The 11214-nt window shown below is 44.3% G+C and overlaps 1 protein-coding gene across 9 annotated transcripts in view; it reads right to left on the bottom strand.

Moving 5' to 3' along the window:
* Positions 1 to 1001: 1001 nt before the first annotated feature.
* The window catches only part of atp11a (ATPase phospholipid transporting 11A), an 85876-nt gene continuing 75663 nt past the window's right edge, over positions 1002 to 11214 (bottom strand). For 3 of the 9 annotated variants that reach the window (XM_031824162.1, XM_031824160.1, XM_031824161.1), the window contains 2 exons: positions 10991 to 11156; positions 1007 to 5684 (listed from right to left, as the gene is read on the bottom strand). In XM_031824162.1, the coding sequence (XP_031680022.1) occupies positions 5424 to 5684; positions 10991 to 11156 (427 nt within the window). In that variant the 3' untranslated portion in view covers positions 1007 to 5423. The other 6 variants (XM_031824164.1, XM_031824165.1, XR_004209931.1 and 3 more) reach the window with 6 other exon arrangements.

Here is an 11214-nt window from a genome sequence, read left to right as displayed (position 1 = left end):
CCGTTTCAATAATTACATAACATGGTCTACAGATTGAATAATACACATGGAAGTTTTTACAGGCCTACTGGGAGTCCAGCTTTCTTCTCTCTACTCTTTCCATCGCTCCTCTATTTATCCCTCTCTCCTCTATCTTTCCGTCTCCTTCTCCCTTACTCTGGCTCCCTCTCCTTCCACATCCCTCCATCTCCATCTCTCAGTTCTGGGTAAATCCTATTTTTTGCTGCCAGACTTCCATCCTCAGGGATGTGAGGAGCTGAGAGCGTTTTTAAGTGTACGTTAAAACCTTCTCCTGGCACACAGCGGCGCAGGGACCGCTCTAAAGAGGACAACCCCTCCGCCTGCACATAGCCGTGTTCATGTTCAGCACATTCAAAAACACCACAAGTGTTTCCCCCAATACCACTTACAAGGGACGAAATATAAGGGTCCTAGGAATAATGTGCTGGATAATTCATGTTTGAAGTGTGAAAATAAATGTAAGGATATAGACTTAGTTCACTGTGTCTTTTTCCTCTTTAAATTAATATGAGCCTAACAGCTAATTTCAACAGCATAAAAGCATCACAAATACAGGATTCTGGAAGTCTTAAATTCTGTCATAAAGCACGCTGGCCTAGATACTCTTTATCCGTGACAGACAGATTGACAGATCTCAGATCCAGAAGCCTGAGGACGGTAGAGGATACAAAATTGACGGAAACTGAAAAGGATGTCTAAATCAAATCAAATCTCACACAGTCGTTCTAATCATTATGACATCTTGAACATTAATGAGTTATCCCAGTCTCTGTTCAACGCTAAGGGTGGTCTTGGGCATACAGCCCATAATAAGGCATACTGCAGCACCACCATCTGGCTGTTGGGTGGAGTGTAAATGTTGTGCATGATGGGAAAATGTCTGAAAATTGAATATAATATGACAAAATATTATAATAGTAGGGCTAATAACACTGGACGATTAATGGTTCTTTCATAATCTTCTTTCAAAAACAACAAACTCATGTTTAATTTTTGGTTTTATTACAAGCACATGTACAATTAGTTGTTTGCCATTGATAACTACAGAAAGGCTGGCAACACTCCACATTCAATCTGGTAAAAACTGTATAGAAAAAGACCCCAAAACTGTACATGAATTACCTTTACTACATACAGTAATATATATATATATATATATATATACACACCTTAAAGAGTGTACAGAAGTATACATATATGTAAATATAGTCAAAGTTATGAGTGATGTCATAACGCTATGTGCCGATGCATTGCAAAAGAGAAATACACATTCTGTTAAACTGTAAAGGCTGGCTGTAAAGTTCAAGCCTCACTAAGTCAGTAAAGTTATATATTAGAACAATAAACATCTACTATAGTTATTCATTTGGTCACACCTTAAACCATAGTCAATGGCATTCAAAGTATCTTAAAAAACAAACCCATATTTCATGCGAAAAAAACATGTATTATTTCAGTGCAGGAACACAGAAGAGACAATTGTACTTGGATATCTTAGTATATTAATTGACAGAAAGCAGAATTGTAAAGCTATATATTGTTTCATTTGCGTGATGTCTCTCTTCCCCGTGACAGTTGCAAAGATGGTGGCTAAATTAAGATAGTTCACTCAGGCTGTTTACCGTTGGAAAAAAAAAGTTACAAAACAGGATTTTTCTAAGATATACAAAAATACCTAAATGAGATAATTCTGATCAGAACAGGGTCGCTGCCTGAAAAACACTACATTCTTACTACGTGTCAGTATTTGGTGATAATTTCCGTTCTGGATCATGGAAACGTTCTGATGTACTGCAGTGGTTTGTCCAACATAATTCTAACAGCAACAAGCCAGCTCACAGTTGAACACATGGGAGTTTTGTTCAATAGCATCCATCCTTGTTTGCTGATATTACTAAGATCCTAAAACACAGATATCTGTCATAATGACAGGCTTTAAGGAGTAGGCTTCATATACATTCAATATTCTGAAGCATAGCCAGCAACACCTACAGGACTAAAACAGTCAAACGCACATACTCTCTCTTTCTCCATCTTTCTGAGTGTTTGTTGCTCACAAAACCAACATTTTCCTCCAAACCAACTGATTATTGAGTTGAGCTCTAAGGCCTTTTCAAACAGGAAACCTAACAGAGACAAAATGCTACACAGAATATCAAACAAAGAATCTCAATACAATCAATTCTAGACAACACAGTCAACTTATAATAGCGTAGTTTGCTTCAAGTTTTCAAGCTTTTATGGAATAGGTTTCGACTGGACTAGACCTCAAAGCAATTAAGAGAGAGAGAAGTCATATTTCAGTTTGAGAGTGTTGAACCGTCAGAGAAAGAGAAGTTATGCTTGTTTGATTCATAAACTCACAGAGAAGCTCATTACATCCAATGGTATGACAGAGGCAGAGCATGCAAACAAGTCAGTTAACATTATAAACAACCCTAAACGACTGTCTAAGTACCAGTCTCATTCATCCTCTAACTAATTAACAGATGACCACAGAAGTGCTGATAAAAACACTAGTTCTCACCATTTTTGGAGTCATCCACTTCCTTACAGCCGGTCACTCATCATTTAGTCATCCATTGTAATCATTCATTCATGAATCATTCATTCATTATTTGTAAACCTTGTCATAGCAATGTCCAGTGTTATAGTCCTGACTGTGGTGTAATGTCCAGTGTTATAGTCCTGACTGTGGTGTAATGTCCAGTGTTATAGTTCTGACTGTGGTGTAATGTCGAGTGTTATAGTCATGACTGTGGTGTAATGTCCAGTGTTATAGTTCTGACTGTGGTGTAATGTCCAGTGTTATAGTTCTGACTGTGGTGTAATGTCCAGTGTTATAGTTCTGACTGTGGTGTAATGTCCAGTGTTATAGTTCTGACTGTGGTGTAATGTCCAGTGTTATAGTTCTGACTGTGGTGTAATGTCCAGTGTTATAGTTCTGACTGTGGTGTAATGTCCAGTGTTATAGTTCTGACTGTGGTGTAATGTCCAGTGTTATAGTTCTGACTGTGGTGTAATGTCCAGTGTTATAGTTCTGACTGTGGTGTAATGTCCAGTGTTATAGTTCTGACTGTGGTGTAATGTCCAGTGTTATAGTTCTGACTGTGGTGTAATGTCCAGTGTTATAGTTCTGACTGTGGTGTAATGTCCAGTGTTATAGTTCTGACTGTGGTGTAATGTCCAGTGTTATAGTTCTGACTGTGGTGTAATGTTTAGTGTCTTTACATTTCAGTGAAGATTCATAATACCACCTAATAACAGACGACCATCTTAAATATCATTGCTGCTTTCAATGAAACAGATATCTGCACACACACACACACACACACACACACACACACACACACACACACACACACACACACACACACACACACACACACACACACACACACACACACACACACACACACACACACACACACACATTACAACATCCCTTTCTATATATGGGCCATCAATATACTTTTGTTCCTCTTGGTTTGAACTGATCCCACAATGCACAACAGGACCACAAGACATCTACTGTCAAGCAGCTAAATGTGTCTAGAAAAACCTTGGTTTTGGTACAGTCCCCCCTCCATCTCCCTTTCTCGTTCTCTCTCTCCTTACACCCACCACACAGACTGTGTTCTTAGGAGACGGATGGAGGGATGCATGACCGGATGAAGGAGTGAATGGATGAATGGATGAGAGGAGGAGTGGAGGATGAGAGGAGGCGGCAGTGAGGAGGAGGAGATGTAGTGAGGCTCGAGAGGACAGATCCACACGAGCATCACTTCAAAAGGAACAAGTGGAGAAATGGTAGAGGTAAAAAAAACACATGAAGAAAGAAAATGAAACATAAAAGCATCAGAGAGGATCTGAGGGAGGGAGAGAGCACACATTGACAGATGAGATGTTAAGACCCCTTACAGACTCTTGTGATAGAATTATAACACACTTATAACACCTTCATGAGGCTCTCACGCATCGTGTGAGACTTCTATGGGTATGTTCTATATTATTTATGCCAAGGGACAGAGCAAAGCAGCTGAGCATAATGTCTACATTCTACATGTTGTATTTCTGTAACAGAGATCCACTGCTCTTTAAAGGCTTTCAGATCTGAGTGTGAGAGATGTTAGATATCTACATGGACAATGTTAAAGCCCAGAAACAAAGTAGGTTCTCTCTCCTATCTAATACTGTCCACCAATCCTGGTGTGGTGTAAGGCAGAATTTCTCTTCCTCTGTCCCACCCAGTCTCAGTGTAAGGCAATAACCAGCAAGGCAAGCCATTGAAAAAGTATTTTCTGAGCCTTTGGTTCCAGACTACTGTGTATTTCAAAGGAAACACTGTGTAGATGTTAAGGCGGAAAAGGATTCCCATGCATACTGGTTTCCCACTGTGGGTCCTTAGCACTACGTGAGGCAGGATGCCTCAGCTTCCATGTCAGGAAATGGGACGGTTACAAGGGGGAATGGAGGTATAATCACATCACTCCACAGTAGACACAAGGACAGTCTATGACACGGGATACTACACACACAGAACTGTCTCTAGTCCAGTAGAGATAAACCACTATCACATCCTAGCCACTTACAACTGAACTGGAAAAGACTAGTGTCTTATGGCGTGTTCCTGGATAAGAGATATGCACAGAGGCAACACCAGTTTGTTCTATAGAAAGCAGGACAGAAAGAGAGAGGAAGAGAGGAAAAGACAAGACAAAAGAAAAACAGGAAAGTGTGGTCAGTTAAAGCACATGCAATACCCCTTTACATCTTCCATTCATACTGGGCATCCCTGCTTTATGACACTTCAAATGACATCATCACTGACAGACAGTTGACAGTCAGCAGGGAGATACGGGGGAGTGACATCCTTCATGACAAACACTTTAAATGACATCATCACTGACAGACAGTTGACAGTCGGCAGGGAGATACGGGGGAGTGACATCCTTCATGACAAACACTTTAAATGACATCATCACTGACAGACAGTTGACAGACAGATACGGGGGAGTGACACACACACACACACACACACACACACACACACACACACACACTGCAGGGTGGGTCTGAGGGTTCGGACCCACAGTAGACATTAATGTGTGGAGCCAAGGCCCTTTCCACCAATCCACAGGCACTGCTTGCCTGGAGCCAAGTCTGTTCAGTTCACTCAGCTCCTTGTGCTAACACAACACAGCCGTAGGACTGTGGATCATGTGGATCGTCCTTCTGTGTGTATTTGGTGTTTGTTTGCTTTTCACAATGACATTGGTAACTGTACGCGTCTAGATTAGGTATCTATTGTCTAGAGGACAGATTGTTCCAGTGGTCAATTGCTCAACACTGAAATCTTGGTCTAGACTTCCAGTCTAAATCAGACTAAACTCCACTCTAGACTACACCGAGGTCTCAGGCCCTGCCCCATTGTGGGCATAGCCAGCCCCAGAGTGACGGGAGTTGCCGGCGAATCGGAGGAGTGGGGTGAAAGTGCAGTAGTCGGGCCCGCCCCTCCAGTGGGTGAACATTAGTTTTTTGGTGAAGGGTTCAGACCTTCTGGGAATGGGGTTCTGGTGGTCGGCCCTCCTGCGCGTGGGCGCGTGGAGAGATGCCAGCGGGGTGAACTCCGATAGCTGGCCGTTATACAGCTTGTCTGCATTCTGTAAGGGAGGGATGGAGAGATTGGAGTAGAGAGAGGAAAGAGGGAGAGAACAGAGGAGTTATTATCTTGATCAAGGGAAGTGGTAGCCAATTCAGGTCCTCAAAGGTGTGGTGTGTGAAGGGTTTTGTTCCAGCCCAGCATTAACCTGATTCAACCATTTCAACTTATTGTGGTCTTTAATTTAAAAAACATTTTATTTAATCCAGTGAGTCTAAACTGGGTAGGAACAGAAGCCTGCATACGACACTCTGCTGTCTGCCAGAACCAGGATTGACCACATGGTGGAACCAGAAGACGACAAACCCCACCACTACCCCTACCCCAAAACAACATCAACACAAACACACCAGACCCTGTTCGCAAAAGATGTCAGGGAGCAAAACATAAGCAAACTGAAGAAGTGAACGGTCGGTCAAAGCATGCAGCATGTCCACATCAAGGTGAATACGGCTGTTCAGTCTCAGACAAACACTCTGCCGAGCTTATAACTGGACTCACTGAACATCAATCAAACCTATTGTGGATTGGTGAAAGCTAGATTCTAAACCTCGCTTTCACCTATCCAGCCATACACAATTCAGTGCTTACTACCTCTAGGTGGAGGAACAAATTCAGGATGTATTCGAAATGTATAGGAACAGGGCCCAAGCCAGACAATATGGTGTTAGGCAGGGGAGGGAGATCCTGGCAGTATGAGCCTTCTGCTTAACTCAGTTGGGACTTTGGGATAGATCGAGAATCTGTCTGGTCAGGACAGGAGTCTAGCCTCACAGGCTAAACAGACGGACTACATGGTTTAATTAAGGAGAGGTCTGGCCCAGAGACTTAGTATGCTACAGGGGAGCCACGCATCTCCTGACATCCTACTCATTTAGCTGATGCCGATTGTGTTACCTTGAGCTCGTTACTAAACACAGACTGCAGTACCTTCTGTAAACACTGGAGGGGGTAAGTGCTCTACTTTAAAATAGTACTTGTTCCGCTGTCACAAAACAATTGCTATGGCACTGATGATAAATGTATTCAGCGTTCAAAAAGAGAATGACACCTATTTGATATGTTTAACTAGTTGTGATAGCTTTACCAGGAAACATATTTCATTCATTAGGGTAATGAACAACTCTTAGACTGATGGCATAATGCTTCAAACTTAATCTGGGACAAGACAGCCTGTCAGTGTTCCACACATAGAGTGGGGTGAAGGGCTGTGTGAAGAGTGGGGTGAAGGGCTGTGTGAAGAGTGGGGTGAAGGGCTGGGTGAAGAGTGGGGTGAAGGGCTGGGTGAAGAGTGGGGTGAAGGGCTGTGTGAAGAGTGGGGTGAAGAGTGGTGTGAAGAGTGGGGTGAAGGGCTGTGTGAAGAGTGGGGTGAAGGGCTGGGTGAAGAGTGGGGTGAAGGGCTGGGTGAAGAGTGGGGTGAAGGGCTGGGTGAAGAGTGTGGTGAAGGGCTGGGTGAAGAGTGGGGTGAAGAGTGGGGTGAAGGGCTGGGTGAAGAGTGTGGTGAAGGGCTGGGTGAAGAGTGGGGTGAAGGGCTGTGTGAAGAGTGGGGTGAAGGGCTGTGTGAAGAGTGGGGTGAAGGGCTGGGTGAAGAGTGGGGTGAAGGGCTGGGTGAAGAGTGGGGTGAAGGGCTGGGTGAAGAGTGGGGTGAAGGGCTGGGTGAAGAGTGGGGTGAAAAGTGAGGTGAAGAGTGGAGTGAAGAGTGGGGAAGAGTGGGGTGAAGAGTGTGGTGAAGAGTGGGGTGAAGAGTGGGGTGAAGAGTGGGGTGAAGAGTGGGGTGAAGGGCTGTGTGAAGAGTGTGGTGAAGGGCTGGGTGAAGAGTGTGGTGAAGGGCTGGGTGAAGAGTGGGGTGAAGCGCTGTGTGAAGAGTGGAGTGAAGGGCTGGGTGAAGAGTGGGGTGAAGGGCTGGGTGAAGAGTGTGGTGAAGGGCTGGGTGAAGAGTTGGGTGAAGGGCTGTGTGAAGAGTGGGGTGAAGGGCTGGGTGAAGAGTGGGGTGAAGGGCTGGGTGAAGAGTGGGGTGAAGGGCTGGGTGAAGAGTGGGGTGAAGGGCTGGGTGAAGAGTGGAGTGAAGAGTGGGGAAGAGTGGGGTGAAGAGTGTGGTGAAGTGTGGGGTGAAGAGTGTGGTGAAGAGTGTGGTGAAGTGTGCGGTGAAGAGTGGGGTGAAGAGTGGGGTGAAGAGTGGGGTGAAGAGTGGGGTGAAGAGTGGGGTGAAGGGCTGGGGGGTTGGTTGGTCTCTGACAGTTGGATTTGCTTTGTTTTGTCTTCACCAGAACACTGTGACTTTATGGTATAGACACACACACACATTTTCATTTTTACAGGTTTTCCTCCCGTCAGCGTTTCCTTAGATGAACTGGTGCACTAACACAGGGTGTGTGTGTGTGTGTATGTATGTGTCTATACCATAAAGTCACAGTGTTCTGGTGAAGACAAAACAAAGCAAATCCAACTGTCAGAGACCAACCAACCCCCCCACCCCTTCAACCCACTCTTATTTAATTAGACCTTTATTTAACTAGGCAAGTCAGTTAAGAACAAATTCTTAGTTTTAATGACAGACTAGGAACAGTGGGTTAACTGCCTGTTCAGGGGCAGAACGACAGATTGGTACCTTGTCAGCTCGGGGATATGAACTTGCAACCTTCTGGTAACTAGTCCAGCGCTCTAACCACTAGGCTACCCTGCCGGCTACCCTGCCAGCCCATATTTCTCTTCACCCAGCCATTCACCCCACTCTTCACACAGCCCTTCACCCCACTCTTCACACAGCCCTTCGCCCAGCCCTTCACCCCACTCTTCACCCCACTCTTCACACAGCCCTTCACCCCACTTTTCACCCCACTCTTCACCGCATTCAGAGTCGGTTCCTCCTGTCTTTACCGTGGTGAGGCTAGGCCTCTGAGGTGGACAGGGCAACCCCCCCATCTAGCAGGGAGTCCCGGCTGTAGGTCATAACTCCATCAAAGTTTCTATCAGCCCTCATTCGCTGTGGACAGCAAGATACACACGCTCAACATAGACAGATCTGCACAAACACACACACACCAAGACTGACACTTGCCATTTTGAAGGGGCTTCAAATATCTGTTTCATGTCAGATACGTTGTTTCTGTATTTATGAATGAGCATTCTAACCAACGGTCGTTCAGGGTACACTTAATGCACAGCATGGACATGCAAGTCAACAGGCACCTGTAAGCATTCACCACTACATGTCCATGCAGAGACACAGAGGGAGGAAAGGGCATGCGGATAGGTTGAGAGAGGGTCACCTGACCTCCTAGTCAGGTGGTTGGGTTAGAAACTGAGTCTGCTTGAAGTCTGGGAGAGCATAAAGATGGTGGACTGCTCAGAGGTAAGACATGGCCGCTTTGTCTGCCGTTCCCAAGGAGACAGAGCCAGGTCGGAGGGGTCAGAGGGTAGAGGTAAAAAGTTAAACAGACCAGTAGAGAGGACAGGCAGGGACAGAGGAGAGGAGAGAAGGGTTAAAAGGAACACTTTGTATCTTAAAAAACACTTGATGTTCACCATCAATCACTATTTCAGGAAGAGGAATTAGAAGGGTGTTGGAAGCTCTTCCGGGTCATGGGGAGTGGAACCGAGGTCAGTAGGGAGAGGTCAGAGGAATCACTGCACACAGTAGAGACAAATGGCTCATTCAGTAGTGAGAGAAATGACAGACAGACAACTCTCAGCCTTTCAGAATGGGTAACAGGTTATACAGTGTTTCCCTCCAGATTAGTTGTTTGAGAAGAAGAAGTGAACACTACACACTGATTCAACAGCTCACTTACTTGAAGAAGACCTGGAATATATCCACACGCAGCATACAGCTAAAGTCACGGTGATACATATATATATGATATACCGTATATACAGAATGCACATTTAATCCTCTGATTTTAAACATACAACCAAGAGTGTGTATTAGAGGTCTACCGATTAATCGGAATGGCCGATTAATTAGGGACGATTTCAAGTTTTCATAACAATCGGAAAACTCGGAAATCGGAAAAATATTTCATTTTTTTACACACCTTTATTTAATCTTTATTTAACTAGGCAAGTCAGTTAAGAACACGTTCTTATTTTCAATGACGGGCTAGGAACGGTGGGTTAACTGCCTCGTTCAGGCGCAGAACGACAGATTTGAACCTTGTCAGCTCTGGGGATCCAATCTTGCAACCTCACAGTTAACTAGTCCAACGCAATAACGACCGTTGCACTCCACAAGGAGACTGACTGCCTGTTATGCGAATGCAGTAAGCCAAGGTAAATTGCTAGTTGGCATTAAACTTACCTTATAAAAAACAATCAATCATTCATAATCACTAGTTAACTACACATGGTTGATGTTATTACTAGTTTATCTAGCGTGTCCTGCTTTGCGTATAATCTGACTGAGCATACAAGCATACAAGTATCTGACTGAGTGGTGCACGTAAACATTCATTCAAACAGCACTTTTGTGCGTTTTGCCAGCAGCTCTTCGTTGTGCGTCAAGCATTGCGCTGTTTATGACGTCAAGCCTATCAACTCCCGAGATGAGGCTGGTGTAACCGAAGTGAAATGGCTGGCTAGTTAGCGCGCACTAATAGCGTTTCAAACGTCACTCGCTCTGAGCCTTGGGGTGGTTGTTTCCCTTGCTCTGCATGGGTAATGCTGCTTCGATGGTGGCTGTTGTGTTCCTGGTTCGAGCCCAGGGAGGAGCGAGGAGAGGGACGGAAGCTATACTGTTACACTGGCAATACTAAAGTGCCTATAAGAACATCCAATAGTCAAAGGTTAATGAAATACAAATGGTATAGAGGGAAATAGTCCTATAATAACTACAACCTAAAACTTCTTACCTGGGAATATTGAAGACTCATGTTAAAAGGAACCACCAGCTTTTATATGTTCTCATGTTCTGAGCAAGGAACTGAAACGTTAGCTTTCTTACATGGCACATATTGTACTTTTACTTTCTTCTCCACAACACTTTGTTTTTGCATTATTTCAACCAAATTGAACATGTTTCATTATTTATTTGAGGCTAAATTGATTTTATTGATGTATTTTATTAAGTTAAAATAAGTGTTCATTCAGTATTGTTGTAATTGTCATTATTACAAATAAAAAAATGTATTATTAAATCGGACGATTAATCGGTATTGGCTTTTTTGGTCCTCCAATAATCGGTATCGGCGTTGAAAAATCATAATCGGTCGACCTCTAGGGTGTATGCAAATGTAAGCATGTACTTCTGTGCATAATGTGTGTGTGTGTGTTTGTGTGTGTTTGTGTGTGTGTGTGTGTGTGTTCGCCCACCTGGATGCGTTCTGTGGTGGTGGGCCACAGGGCCCTGCAGACGACCTTCTTGACCACGTCAGGCAGCAAACTGATGACGATGAGCAGGATGATGCTGAGCCAGGCCGGACCGCTGGACAACATCTGAATAAACACATAGTACATCCTCTGGTAGTTCAGGAAGGGCCTGGGGAGAGGAGAGAGGATCAATGAACACATAGTACAACCTCTGGTAGGGAGACCGA

The sequence above is a fragment of the Oncorhynchus kisutch genome, linkage group LG5 (genome assembly GCF_002021735.2).
Source record: "Oncorhynchus kisutch isolate 150728-3 linkage group LG5, Okis_V2, whole genome shotgun sequence".
Classification (NCBI taxonomy): Eukaryota; Metazoa; Chordata; class Actinopteri; order Salmoniformes; family Salmonidae; genus Oncorhynchus; species Oncorhynchus kisutch.
Note: the sequence above shows the minus strand (reverse complement) of the source record. Positions and strands in the feature narration are given on the sequence as shown.